General features: G+C 59.2%; 7 protein-coding genes across 7 annotated transcripts; 4 read left to right on the top strand and 3 right to left on the bottom strand.

Annotated features, from left to right (window-relative positions):
- Positions 1-367: 367 nt before the first annotated feature.
- On the bottom strand, positions 368-1,726 carry CcaverHIS019_0211730 (uncharacterized protein; the record flags this gene model as incomplete). The annotated part of the gene is made up of 1 exon (XM_060598266.1): positions 368-1,726. One exon carries the CDS (start codon positions 1,724-1,726, stop codon positions 368-370), a length of 1,359 nt encoding a protein of 452 aa, XP_060455077.1.
- Positions 1,727-2,479: 753 nt separating this feature from the next.
- On the top strand, positions 2,480-4,118 carry CcaverHIS019_0211720 (uncharacterized protein; the record flags this gene model as incomplete). Its single annotated transcript, XM_060598265.1, has 6 exons — positions 2,480-2,788; positions 2,830-2,913; positions 2,951-3,160; positions 3,198-3,306; positions 3,339-3,915; positions 3,959-4,118. 6 exons carry the CDS (start codon positions 2,480-2,482, stop codon positions 4,116-4,118), a joined length of 1,449 nt encoding a protein of 482 aa, XP_060455076.1.
- Positions 4,119-4,476: 358 nt separating this feature from the next.
- CcaverHIS019_0211710 (uncharacterized protein) lies at positions 4,477-5,359 on the top strand (the record flags this gene model as incomplete). Its single annotated transcript, XM_060598264.1, has 3 exons — positions 4,477-4,655; positions 4,887-5,005; positions 5,109-5,359. 3 exons carry the CDS (start codon positions 4,477-4,479, stop codon positions 5,357-5,359), a joined length of 549 nt encoding a protein of 182 aa, XP_060455075.1.
- Positions 5,360-6,095: 736 nt separating this feature from the next.
- CcaverHIS019_0211700 (uncharacterized protein) lies at positions 6,096-8,141 on the top strand (the record flags this gene model as incomplete). The annotated part of the gene is made up of 1 exon (XM_060598263.1): positions 6,096-8,141. The coding sequence occupies one exon, from the start codon at positions 6,096-6,098 to the stop codon at positions 8,139-8,141; it is 2,046 nt and encodes a 681-aa protein (XP_060455074.1).
- Positions 8,142-8,265: 124 nt separating this feature from the next.
- On the bottom strand, positions 8,266-9,519 carry CcaverHIS019_0211690 (uncharacterized protein; the record flags this gene model as incomplete). The annotated part of the gene is made up of 3 exons (XM_060598262.1): positions 8,266-8,578; positions 8,613-9,204; positions 9,237-9,519. The coding sequence occupies 3 exons, from the start codon at positions 9,517-9,519 to the stop codon at positions 8,266-8,268; spliced, it is 1,188 nt and encodes a 395-aa protein (XP_060455073.1).
- Positions 9,520-10,421: 902 nt separating this feature from the next.
- Positions 10,422-10,658, top strand: CcaverHIS019_0211680 (uncharacterized protein; the record flags this gene model as incomplete). The annotated part of the gene is made up of 1 exon (XM_060598261.1): positions 10,422-10,658. One exon carries the CDS (start codon positions 10,422-10,424, stop codon positions 10,656-10,658), a length of 237 nt encoding a protein of 78 aa, XP_060455072.1.
- Positions 10,659-10,978: 320 nt separating this feature from the next.
- On the bottom strand, positions 10,979-12,704 carry CcaverHIS019_0211670 (uncharacterized protein; the record flags this gene model as incomplete). Its single annotated transcript, XM_060598260.1, has 3 exons — positions 10,979-11,566; positions 11,602-11,873; positions 11,906-12,704. The coding sequence occupies 3 exons, from the start codon at positions 12,702-12,704 to the stop codon at positions 10,979-10,981; spliced, it is 1,659 nt and encodes a 552-aa protein (XP_060455071.1).
- Positions 12,705-13,142: the final 438 nt, after the last annotated feature.

Genomic DNA, 13,142 nt, shown 5'->3' with positions numbered 1-13,142 from the left:
GTACGAGTCGGCCTTCTTGCATCAGTGGGGGTCGTTCCAAGGAGAGGAATAGGACATAAATGCTGAATTCAGCTGGCCCCAGTCCTCATGAGGGTCTCAGATGAGGGAGAGCTGGTGTTCTTACTAGACTCTCCGGCTAACAGCTTCCCGAAAGACTTGTTCACCAATGCATCTGATCTTCTAAACTTGCCGCATTGTTGAGCAAAATCGGCTCCTGATAAAGCCTTTGTGACGAGCCTAGAGGTTAATATTCAACACTGCAGGTCGTCGTTCATCCCGAGGCGCCCTCTCCCCACCACCACAAACATGCTGGGTACCTACGCCCTTCCTTCTTAGCACAGACTAGCTGAGAATGCCCCTCGTCGGCTCAAATACCGTGGCGGGTGCACAATGCCTCGCACCGGTCGTGCCACATCTCAGCCATGTGGCGCCAGTAGTTTCGTTCGCTCTGCATGTCTTCCAAGTCAAATGTTCTCTGCTGGAAACCCAAAGCCATGGTTTTGGCATCACGCTCAAGCTCCAAAATTTGGCCGCGCTGCAGTGCTATCACAGTCGCCTGCGCCTCGATCGTGCTGGTCTGTGCTGCGACCACACTGGAGAGGGACGGGCTGCTTCCGATGGAAGCGGAGAGCCTATGCGTGCGTTGGTTCAGCTGTGTCGCAGTTCCAGTGGCCCGTGTAAAATTGTACCGCTCGAGTGTGTGCCGGACGTCGGGAAACGAGCCCATGTCTAGACGGCGACTGTCGTTTTGCAACTTGGAGAGAGGCTCAGGGACCGACAAGCGATTCACCGCGGTGGCAGATGCGGGTCTAGAGTTGTCTCCAAGGCTGCGGTTGGTCCGGGCCATCTGTGGCGAGTGGATCGTGTGGCGATGATAGCGGCGGCTCACGTCGCGGTGCGCCTCACGACTGCCGCCCTCCATCCGTCGCGAAGTGGTGGTGGGGAGACGGCGAGAGGTAGGCGAGCGGGTGGGGATCTGACGGTGCGGTGTCGGAGAGGGTACCGCTGGACGCAGGGTACGTGAAGGGTCTGCGGAGCGCGAACCGCGCGGGGTCAGTGATGAGGCAGTGGGAATCGAACGGCGCAAGGGGTAAGAGGGGTCCGTGGGGATCGCACCACGCGGCGTCGGTGAAGAAGACGTGTGAATTGAATCGCGCATTGTCGCCGACGAGTTGGCCATGGATGAACGGGACGCGGCGGTAATCGGGTACGTCGACGCGAGCATCGACGAACGGCGCGTCGGAATCTTCAGTGGCTGAGAGGTCGAGACACCGGCTCTCCATGTGTTGATCGAGTGGCGGCGCAGCTCAGGAGTTGAGGCGACGATCGTGTTGGACGAGGAGTGCCTGCTGACCTCGCTGTTGTTTGGGTACCACAAGCTTGTCGAAGCTGGCGATATCGCTGCTGGCGACACGGGTGATGGGGAATACGAGCGGGGGGTAAAGTTGCTGGAGTGATGGCGCAGTTGAGAAGAGGTGACGGGGGAACTTTGCGGAGGCGTGATATTGCGGGGGAGGCCTGACGCGACTTTCATCGAGGAGCTGCGCTCCTTCTCGGGCCCAGCCTCTGACGGCTCGGACGACGATAATGACGCCAACGACGCTGTGGACGGTAAGCTGGGGAGTGACAATGGTGGAGATAGGCGTCCGTCGTGAGAGTGTCCGTCGTGGGAGTGCCCGTCGCGAGAATAGCCTTGGGTGCGAGAGAACGACCTCGTTGACTCCATGGTGGTTGTGAGAGGTAGAGGCGGTTGATGCCAGTTGTCGGAAGGGGCGTCCTATATCGACATGCTGTGATGGTGGACGGGGTGCGACGAGTGTCATTTACCAGGAACAGTGATGGCATAGACACGCTCTGCACATCGGCAGCGTTGCACGACGAGCGGTGCGAGCTGCGTGTGTGAGGTGAGCCGTGACGCTCCAGGCTATCGCCAGGGGCAGGTCAAAGGTGAGGGGCGCACTGCGTTTGGTCACACGTCACTGGACGGAGTTTTTCATGTGGTCGAGCTTGCCGATCCCCGAGCCAGCAGAGTAAGTGAGCGTTACAGCGCTTTCCATCTTGGACAGAGCAAGCCGAGTCGGATACCCTGCTGCCAGCATGCATGTCTTCCTAGTCTATGAAGCGCTGCGTACTTTAGGTAATTTCGTTCCCGCTTTGATAGGTCCTTTTGTCAGTCAGTAGTGTGTAAACGGAATGAGATACATCGAATGGGGGAATCAGAGTCCCACGATTATATAAGGATACGGAGGTTCTTTCGGTAGCGAGGAGACGAGGCGAGGTGGGAACTGAAACAGGGCGAGGTGGGAACAGGGATACAGGGCGAATAGCGGGAGCAGACAGCCTTACCCTCTCCACGCGATACGTAGCCCTCCACTTCAACAGACCGCCCCAACTTACCACTCGGTCATACTGTGCACACACCCATCTTTCAATCAACCAAACCACCACCTTCCACCTTTCACAAATAAACGCAGGCACAATGGTACTACCACGCGCCTCGCGACCTCTCCTCGCCGCACTCGCCATCACCCTCACCTTGCTCCTCTTGGCTGCCAGCCACCGCCACCAGACAGGACGCTGGGCACCAGCCGCCAACTGGTCCGACGACCCTGCCAACGGCGGCAGCAGCGATTACAATGGCGAGCTTGCTCGCTTTACTCATGACCCTGAAGGTCTCACGCTGTATAACCCCCACAAGCCGTTCAACTACATGTGGAAGAACGAGGCCAAGCTTCGCCGCCTTGCCGTGTGCATGGAGCGAGATGACTGCCATCGGAATGCGCTCAAGGTGGGAATGAATTGCTCTGGTAGCAGTGACTGACAAACCAGTTCGTGATTATCGGCTCGTTTCACTGTCATATCGCCGTTTTCAACAACTACCGCGGCGGCGAGGGCATCTGGTGCATGAACATGGTATCAGAGTCGTCGTCTCAAAGCTGACACTTGCCAGATTGACTCACTCGAGCGACAAGGATACACCGTCCTGATTGCCGGCGAGGGTGACTGGGGTTACATCGCGCACCTGAATCGGCAGTTCCCAGACTATGTCCGCGTCATCCTAGCCGACGACGGATCTCTTGAAGGTGGCGAGCCTGTCACCAAGATGATGTTGGAGAATATCAAGACCGAGGGGAACCCACACGGCGTCCCTGCGTGGAAGGTGAATCTTCGGCGATCAACAAGGCCACTGACACCAGATCTTCCGCTTCTCTTTCTTCCCAAACGGCTTATCGACCATCGTCGGCCAGGCGTGGTCCGCAATCGCGGAGCCAGAATGGAAGAAGCCGACGGACCAAGGGTATCGCAGTGAGTCTTGAACCTTAGCCGCGCTGACCCAGACATGACATATCTTGGATACTCGCTCGAAGAGGATAACATTGAGATCATTCCCTTCCATGACCGACCGATGCGCGCATACATCCTCAGCAAGCGCGTGCAGTACTTTTACGACGTCTTCGGCAAGCCCATGATTGGGCGCGATCAGATCACGCGTGCGTATCACGAGCTGCGCAAGGAGTTCCCGACTTTCGAGTTTGTTGGTGCCTTCATCGACGACCGCACGAAGGAGGAGCTCGAAAAGCTGGGCCCAATGGAGGTGCCAGAGGGTGTGCGCAACCTCGGCAAGCTGAGCCCCGAGGCTTGGGGACACGAGGTCGCCAACTCGCGGGTTATGGTCGGCATTGGGTTCCCGGTGTCCTCACCCAGTCCGTACCAAGCCCTAGCCCACGGAGTACCCTTCATTAACCCTCACCGCATCGACGAGGGTCATGACCCGAACGACCCATACACATGGTTCATTTCCCAACACGAGTTCCTCCGGATCCATGAGCCGCCCGAGGTGTACCAGTACCCCGAATACGACTATGACGCGTTCGTCGGCGCCATCCGGCAGGCCTTGACGCACGAGATGAAGCCGTGAGTGGAAGGATCAAGCTTGATCCACGTTTTCTGATACCAGTCACCTTCTCGATCGCCTCACTCGCAAGGCTCTTGACAAGCGCTTGCGCGACTGGGTTGAGGGAGACTGGCTCACTGCCGCCTCCCTCATCCGTGAGAACCGCCAGAATGGCGGGGTGGAGACGGAGTTTGGGCCCTTGGTGGGCATGTTTGAGCTGTAGAGCGCCGCTGGCGAACCAGCTACTGCTGAGCGAGCGTGTGCGTGAACGTGCGAGCTGGTGACCAATCTAGAAACATGCTGTTGTGCTACTATGCTGTATGTTCATAGACTTTGACTTTGCATTGTATATTCATTGTATAGACCGATGAGCGGGCGAGGTGTTGCCACCAAAACGCTGGTCAGTCTGGTGGACAGCCACGTGACGTCATCATTCCGCTGCCAAGCGATCTCCGAGAGTTACCAAACTCCCCCTTAGTCGATGCTCTCCACCTCTTGCTCTCTCCCTCATTACTCCTTGATTTGCCGCATATCAACCGCCACGGCTGTCACACGGTCTCAGTGGTCTTAGGCCACTCATAATGTACCTCCCGCCTTGGCTTGCAGCCTCGCTGGCCGCGCTCAACATTGCGACCTCGGACACACCTGACATCGTTGCTCCCATTCCTGATCAACCGGCTCCGGTATATATGGCTACAGATGGGCAGTTATTCATGAACGTCGATAAGGTCGAGGAAGGCGCCGTAGCGCGTCTGGTCAAGTGAGTCAGGCGGTGGGTTGTCTCCTGCATGGTGGACCCGACCACCTCAGTCAGAGTGACATGGGGCAAGTGCCCAGAAGGTGGCTTTTTGCTATGGCAACACGTCTCTAGACTAGGGTATTAAGGGAGAGCTTCCTTATTAACAGTCGCCCCGTGCGGAACAGTCGTGGCTGCTCGTGTGACCTGGGCCTCCCGGTACTGCCCAGACTCGAGCTCGTCGGCTAACATCAGGGCCTCATACAAGGCCCCAACCGCGTGGGTATGGTCGCCTCGCAAAGAGTCGCGACCGGACCATGTCCGCATCATGGTGGATGGCAGCGACCCTGCTCTGTGTCTAGCGGCACCAGTTGGTGAGTTGAATTTAAGTTAGATCTAGGTGGGGCGGGTGGCGCAGGGCCGCTGAGGCGCGGATGATCTAGGAAAGGAAATAGCAAGAGGGCACCACTGACGCAGATGCGAATGGCACACCAAAGGCTGGCGACCTGCACCTCGTTTCCTGTCACGACAAGCTTGGCGAGTTGGCCGGTGGCGCGTCCAAGGATCCATCGCGGTGGACCATGATGGACGAGCCGGCTGGCACTGTGAGCTTTCATCTCCCCAAGGGCCTGTTCATGGGGTACTCGGATGCGGACGTTGGCGCGACCAACAATTACATGTGGAGCAGTGGGTGGGTGGGGCTGGCGGCTGGCGAGGGGCTGGACTAGGGGTGTGGTGTCTCTCGATGGGCTAGGAGCGAGGAGCAAGATGGAGATCTGAGATTCGAGACGGTGCACCGGCCGCTGCGGGACGAATTCGAGAGGCGTGCGAGATGGCGATGATCTGTGCTTGAGCGCCACTTATCTGACGGTGTAAGGAGAGTAGGGAGAGGAGAGGAGAGGCAGAGGGACGGAATGCGAGGCAGTGCTGTGGTGCGGAATGCGAAAAGAAGACTTAGCACCTGGAGAAGAACCAGTCCATTACATCAAGGCTGTGTAACAATAGTCTTGGCACTCTTTTCCCAAAGATTGATCAGCGACGCAAGATCTATTGGTAGCTGCGGATCTCGTCAACTCACGTTCCGAAGCTTAATCGGTTCAAGCGAAATTCATTCCCAAGCGTCTCTGTTCGCTTCCACTCCGATTGCCCACTCTCCCAAGATCCACCGGCCTTTACTCATCACATGCTCCAGCTGACTGGATGCAAAGCGACACCCATTGGCTGAAGATCAGACAAGATGAAATCGGACGGGTGGCGTGGCACAGAAGAAGCGCGACAGGTAGCGAGTAAGCCACAGCCGCGCCTGTACCGCTGACACTGCTTCCATTCTTCAGTTAAATGCAAAGGTGTTGCGGGGTGTTGCGGCCTCTTCCCGACTGACATCTCTCTTCCCTCTATCTCTTCCCCCTCGACATATTCCTCCAGATACCTAGGCACTCGACATATTCCTCCAGATACCTACGCATGAAGATCGCACTCTTCGCCGTGCTTGTGGGGCTGGTGGCTGCGGCACCGGCCCCGGCCATCCCAAATGGTGACGGCAAGAGCGACCTCGTCGCCCGCAATAATTGGGGCGGGTCCAAGGACGACGGGTGGAAGGCCGATGACGATGGTCACGATGGATGGAAGGGCGGTGACGATGGCCACGACGGTTGGAAGGGCGGTGACGATGGCCACGACGGTTGGAAGGGCGATGACCATGGCCACGACGGTTGGAAGGGCGATGACCATGGCCACGACGGTTGGAAGGGCGATGACCATGGCCACGACGGTTGGAAGGGCGATGACCATGGCCACGACGAATGGAAGGGCGGTGACGACAAAGGCGGTGACAAGGGACATGGCGGCGGCAAGAACTGTCTCGCCCGCCGTAATGGCAGCCCGGGCATGGGTTCGTTCTACTCCAAGGGCTGGGACAATGGCGATGACAAGTGGGACAAGCACGGCGACGGCAAGGGCCACGATGACGGCCATGGCGGCGGTCATGACGGCGGCCACGGTGGTGGCCACGGTGGCGACGACTGCCCCGACCCCTACTCGGAGGAAGACACGACCAAGTGGATCCTCAACAACCCCAGCGTCCTCGTCAACGTGGTTCTGCCTCTTCGCGACATCGAGATCCCCATCATCGAAATTCTGGACGAGGGCATCGTGCCGATCATCAACCGTACAGCACCAGTCCTCGACCTCAATGAGCGTCCCGCCTTGCTGAACGGCAGCAGCCCCGCGACCATCTGGGGCGGCATCACCTCGCCAGGCATGAACGCCACCTTCCGTCCCGTGCAGGGCACGAACAAGAACGCGGATGTCTTTGCCTCGAGCTCGCCCGACTCAGCCTTCCCACAGCGCAAACGCCAGGTTGCGATCAACTCGCAACCGGACTTGCTTCCAGCTGGGATGTGCACCTACCAGTATCAGCACGTGCTTGGGGGTGACGGGAGCGCGTCGCGCGGCGCGCTCTGGGCTCTCGAGGGGTACGTGGACCTCGTTGCGGCCGATGTCCAGCAGGGCGGTATCGGCGACTGCGGCATGGGTGCGGCGATCATGTCGCTTGCTAGTGGAGGTTGGACGCGGTACATCAAGAACTCGTTCGTTCGCGTCGGCGAGGGCGAAGGCTCTTACGAGGTCCTCCTAAAGAAGGACGGCGTGACGCAGCGCATCGCCATTGACGACCAGCTCCCCGTCCTCACCAACGCCAACCCCATGTGCTGGCCTTACCCCGGCTTCCAGCCCGTGCTCGACGCCGCCTTCCCAGGCCCAGACGGCACGTACCCGCCTACCCCGATCTTCTTCATGCCTCTCTTCGAGAAGGCGTTTGCCAAGTTCCTCGACGCCAACCCCGCCTGGAAGAGCGCCAAGCCCGAGGAGACGGGTTATGCCGGTCTCGAGGGTGTCAACCCTGCCTACGTCCTCGCAGCCGTCACAGGCGGTACCCCCAAGAGCGTGTGGCGCACTCGCCCAGGATTTGACGGGCCTATCCTCTCCGCCCTCCTCACGTGCATGCGCGGCACTGCGCCATGCGCCATCTCCACCGGGAACAGCACAACCCTCGAGGGCCTCGGCATGCTCGACACCACTGGCACCATTTGGCTCAACCCAGGCGGTGACGCTGCCATGCCCCGCGGCTACACCGCCGGAGACACTAGCGGCATGCTCGCATCTGACGCACCCGGCTCGAAGAGCACGTTCACCGTCATCGACTTTGACCAGGTCAAGCCGACGCCCGACGGCGACCGTTCCACCGTCCTCACCTTTGTCGGCAACCACGCGTACGGTTTTGACCACACGCGCTCAACCGACTTCCCACTCCCTGCCAGCATTGACTCGCTCATCGACGTGCGCATGGCAGCGCTCAACCCCTGGGGCTCCAACCCCTGCCAGTGGCCCGGCGGCGGTTGTGGTACCGGTGGCTTGTTCTCCGAGCCGTCCGAGCTCCCATTCAGCTTCCGGACGCTCGCCATGAGCATCGTCGGTGTCTTTACAGTTGAAAACATGCCCGTCAGCGTATAATCACCAACAACATGGACAATAGTGGACATTGCGAAGTGGAGAAGTTGAGATTAGGAAAGACGCGCCATAAGCGCCATGTCATTGTGGACAATCATGAATCAAATGTGGACCTGACGGTATCCATCTAGTACGGCGCGGGTCGCTTCTTCTGCCTCTTCTCCTTCTTGCTCCGCCGCTCCTCGCGGGTATCCCGCCGCTCGCCACCGTCGACCTCCATCTCCGCCTCTTCCCCCTCACCGTCAGCCCCAGTCCGCAGGGCGACGTCACCAATCCCCCAGCCAGCGAGCACACCGTCCTCTGAGCCCGTGTACAGTGCCTGGTCCGCCGGTGCATGGTACATGCAGCGCACGACGTCGGCGTGCGCGCCTCCACCTGGGAGCAAGAACGCGCTAGGCCCGTACCCATCGCCAGCGTTGTACTCGAGCACAACCGCACCGCTGCAGTCAGCTTCAACCATAGAGTATCGCTCACTCATTCGTACCTGCCGCAACGACCGGTGCACCAGTCCGCCCGACGCCGAGGCTTGGAGCCGCTGTGACGAGGTACTCTGTGCTGAGCGGCCCCGACGGACCCGCCAGAGAGCGCGCCTTGAACTGCGAGCTCGGCACCTCTTCGAGCGTCCCTAACTCGAGGCCGTCCGCACCGACACGCACATCCCACCCCGCAAGTGTGTCCATGTCACTGCGTGCCCACACCCGCATGCCGCCGGACCACGCGTATGCCCCCGCACCGGCGATCGAGGCGTTCCAGTTCTCCTCGGCCTGGACCGCCTCGTCCTCGTCGTGTTCAGCAGCGTTCGAGAGTGCGACACATCCGTCCACGCTCCCGCTAAGCAGCAGTTTAGCCGGGACATTGGGTGCTGAGAATGACGAGGATAGGAGCGAGAGGTGCGTGATCTCGTCACTGTGAGTCGACGAATGCCTATATGCCGGTTCCGACGGGTTTCTCGGGTCCCAGAAGAGGATGTGTGCCTCGGACGAGATAACCTCCGTCCCGCCAACCACGAGGTTGTCAGCTTCACTGACGGCGAGCGCGGTGACGGGCAGCGGTTTACGGATATGCGCTTTGTTCAGCCCCTCCAGTGCCAAAGCTCACCCTTGATCTCGGCCACTGGCCGCTGTGTCCGCTCGTCCCACCGCACAATCTTTGCATCCTTTCCCGCGCTCCATATGCTCGAGTCGGCACATACTGCCGTTACGGGAGCAGTGTGGGCACCTGACAAAGTGGCTACGCCTTGAAGCGTCTTCCGGTCGGCGAGGGTGATCTCCGGCTCGGGGTGGCGGAGAGCCAGGAACGAAGAGGTCGGGATAATGTCCACAATGTATGGGCGGGAAGAGAGGGCGTGCGTACGCGCTGGGTGAAGGGAAGGTAGCGACATTGAGGATGGAGAGTGGATGATGCATTGTTTGTTGACGCCCTTTGAGGTTGTGTTGACTGGAGAAATTTGGATTTGGAAATGACGCGTGTGGGGTCCCCAGATCCGCCTTTGGACTGAGGGGTGAACAACCTTGGGTCAACATCGTACTTCCCGTCGCAGACTCTTCGTCGTAGAGCATCAAGGCTACGCCCACTATAGGCAGAACAAACTTGAGGAGAATAACGACGTCGAATTTTCCAATGACCTCGACGACCCATGGCTTCTCTTATTCGGACATGATGGCGTTGTGAGTCGCCACATGGAGTGTGTGTGGGACTGACAACAGCGTCTCGCCCTCCTGACCATCGCCACAGGGGAGACCACTCCATCAAACAGGTTGAGAAACTGGGTAAGGAGCCCGAAGAGAACCCTAAGGTCGCGCGCGTGTACGATGATTGTCGCCGTAACACCAGCTTGGATGGCGGCGGCTATGACACGCTAATAGACCGCCCACATGACGTTGTGGGGAGTGTACCCCTTCCAGAGCCGGCTGCGTGTGGGGCGCCCAGGTAGTTCTAGTATCCAGAATACAAGACAGGAGATGTAAGGCAGAGTGAAGATGAGCAAAGGCGGAGGGAGGTAGAGAGGCACTGGATGTCACCCGGATGTAGGTGTCGAGCGGAACAAGATCCGGAGGGGCCGGGTCATGTGAACGTTCAAGATGCGGATCGTCCCGCGTAATAGTCGTCGCACTTTGCATTTCAATCTTTGCTTGTATCTCATCAGATCATCAACAAAGCTCAATCTGGCGCCAGGTGAATCTCAACTTGCGCGGACGACTGACGGCAGCGCACGATCCGGCCGTCTCGTCGGCTGTCCCATTCCACCTCCATCTTCCTAGCCACGCGAAACAGCACACCACCATGGCCCTGTCAACACCAACACCTTCCCCCGACCCGCGGATCGGCATGTGGCCGTGGGTCGGCTTCCTGACGCTCGCCCTCTCGCTCGCAATCCTCATGACCGTCATCGGCGTGGCGTGGGTGTTCGGCATTGGGCCCCGGCGCCTGGGCCGCGATATGACGGACGAAGAGCATGCCGAGAGGCGTGCGCTGATTGCCGACGCCGAGCGCGTGGGGAGCCAGTTCTCTCGGATCTAGCAAGGACTGGAGTGGGAGCGGAAATGACAAGGCGAGGATATGGTTATTTTGGGTAGGGAAAGGGAAAGGGCTTTGAGTACAGTAAGTGTCACCCTTTGGCACCCCCTGCCATTGCTGATAGCCAAAGATCATGATTTCTGCACGACTCTGTTGTTGGTCGCGGGGCCGTTTGCCGGGGTTAACAGGCATAGAAACGCTTTCTCGGCGCATCACTTGTTCACTGACAAACGCGTCATTTCATCACCCGCGCCAGGGAATACAAGCCGGGGACGCCACTGATGACAGGGAAAGCGTACGGAGAAGACATCACATATTTATCGCTACAGGGGGTATGGGTCCACTGAGAGCAGAAGGATCCAGTCGTCCGAGAGAGTCCCCGCACTCGGAGCAGAGAAGGCGCGCACGCCGAGATTGTTGCCTGTCTCGAACACCTCGCGTCCACCACATCGTGGGTCAACCCACCACGCCTTCCAACCCTTGGCGGAAGGGATCGCCAGGGCAAGGTCGACTTGAACAGTACCACCATAGGGGAGGTGCACGGCGGCCCAATCATCGGCCCGCATGCCCGATACAAGAGTGTCACCGGCCCGCTCGCCCTCGCGCTCACCCGTGTCGGACACTATGAAGCTCTGGTCTGGCACGCGGCTAAAGTAGCAGGGCAAGTCCAGAAGGATGTTCTTCGCAACGGATGAGTACCACGCGCCCGGGAGGTCGAGCTCGAGGAACCAGTCCACAGTTGCCGTGGTCGGCGGTGCGATCGGCGGGTGTGAGACCGAAGCAGCGTTGTGCATCTGCCAAATCGAGTTGACGCCGTACGTGTATCCGCACGCGCCTGCAAAGAGACCCTGCCACATGCCGTTGCGGATATCGTCGGCCGTCCAGAGCGGGTACTTTTCGCTGAACCAGTGCTGCCATCAGCAAACTCAGAGGATAGCAAACTCACGTGCGCGGACTCGTAGTGAGCCTCAAGGTCGAGGACGGGTCGAGGACGCCCGTCACGCCGACGCGCAGCGTACATCTTGCGCATGGGGATGTACGACGACTTTGAATACCACAGCGAGTCGGTGACCCCAAGCTGTGCGCTCTCTGTGCCGCCACCAGCTCGCTCAGGCATGGGCCCGTCATAGTGTCCTGTCTGCATGCAGTCGAAGGAGAGCCAGTCGGCGTCTGGGAATTGAGCCGATGCGGTAGTTTCGATGCCCTTCGGGTGCCAAACTGGCGTCAACGCGGCCAGAAGGGAGCCTTACCCTGTGCCGAGTGGAATGTGATGAACGTCTCGTACCCCTCCGCCTGGGCTTTGAGGTCTGCATCGAGCGCGGCAATCGCCGCTGCTTCGCCGTCACGCAAACCAGCCGCCATAGCCTCGGTGATCACGCCGTAGTCGATCAACGGCAACTCGGACACATCGCGGCCCGCGTTACGCACGGCGTTAAACTCGGGGTTCCAATGACGGTTACTGTCACCGCCGAGAATAAACGGGTGGAACGGGTATCGCTCACCGAGGAATCGACCAAAGGACCGTGCGTTCTCCTCGTCAAACAATATCGGAGACCCATAGTATCCGCCATTAATATACCGTCCCCAAGTGGGTACGAGCGAGATGGTCATGTCAAGCTGTGAGGCGAGGCCCACAACCTCGTCAACAAAGTCAAAGTACGCGGGGTTCGGACGGGCCATATCGGGCACATAATCCTTGGAAGAGGTGGCTGGATGGAACGGCCACGCTCCGGCGCGATTGGGAAAGTCAAGTCCGCCATGTTCGGCCATGACTACGACCATGATGCTGTTGAAGCCCTTGGCCGCGCGGTTGCGGAGGTACAACTCGGCCTCGGCGCGGTCGAGGCGGTGGAAGAGCTCCCATGCCGTGTCGCCCAGATAGTAGAATGGCTCGTTGGGAGATGTGTGACGCACGATGAAGCGGTCATTGGCCGAGACGGCCAGGGCTGTGCGGAGGTCGGCCGCGATGTCGGCGCGCGGGCGCGGCGTGAATGTGTCTCCTGGGCTGATTGTCATGGTGTCCGTTGTGTCTGCTGGGTTGATTGTCATGGTGTATGTTGTGGTGCTCGGCGCTCCCCCTCCGCGACCTATATGTACTCCATTTCGGTATGACAACGGCAGAAGGCGAGGCAACTCCGGACATTCATCTGCCGAACCAACTGCCGGGGTTGCAGATTATCCAATGTTTATCCGTTCTGTCACCCGGGCTTGCTTTGGATCGATACCCTTGTTGTTACCTGGAAGCCCCAATGTGATACCTAGATTTGAGGAGGTGATGAGGTACGATACGTTGTGCGTCGGAGAGACGGTGGATACGTTGTGCGTCGGAGAGACGGTGGGAATCGCGTTTCCACGCTCTGGGCTTAATCTCGGCTATGGTGTTATCTACCGTACCTCACTTTTCCAGCCACCCCATACTCGGCCACAGACAGACCAAGCCTGCGGGTATGGCTGCCTGGGGTCCAGAAGCAGCTCCAAATGCCCCCT

This window comes from Cutaneotrichosporon cavernicola (genome assembly GCF_030864355.1).
Source record: "Cutaneotrichosporon cavernicola HIS019 DNA, chromosome: 2".
NCBI lineage: Eukaryota > Fungi > Basidiomycota > Tremellomycetes > Trichosporonales > Trichosporonaceae > Cutaneotrichosporon > Cutaneotrichosporon cavernicola.
This window is presented reverse-complemented; position numbering and strand designations above follow the sequence as displayed.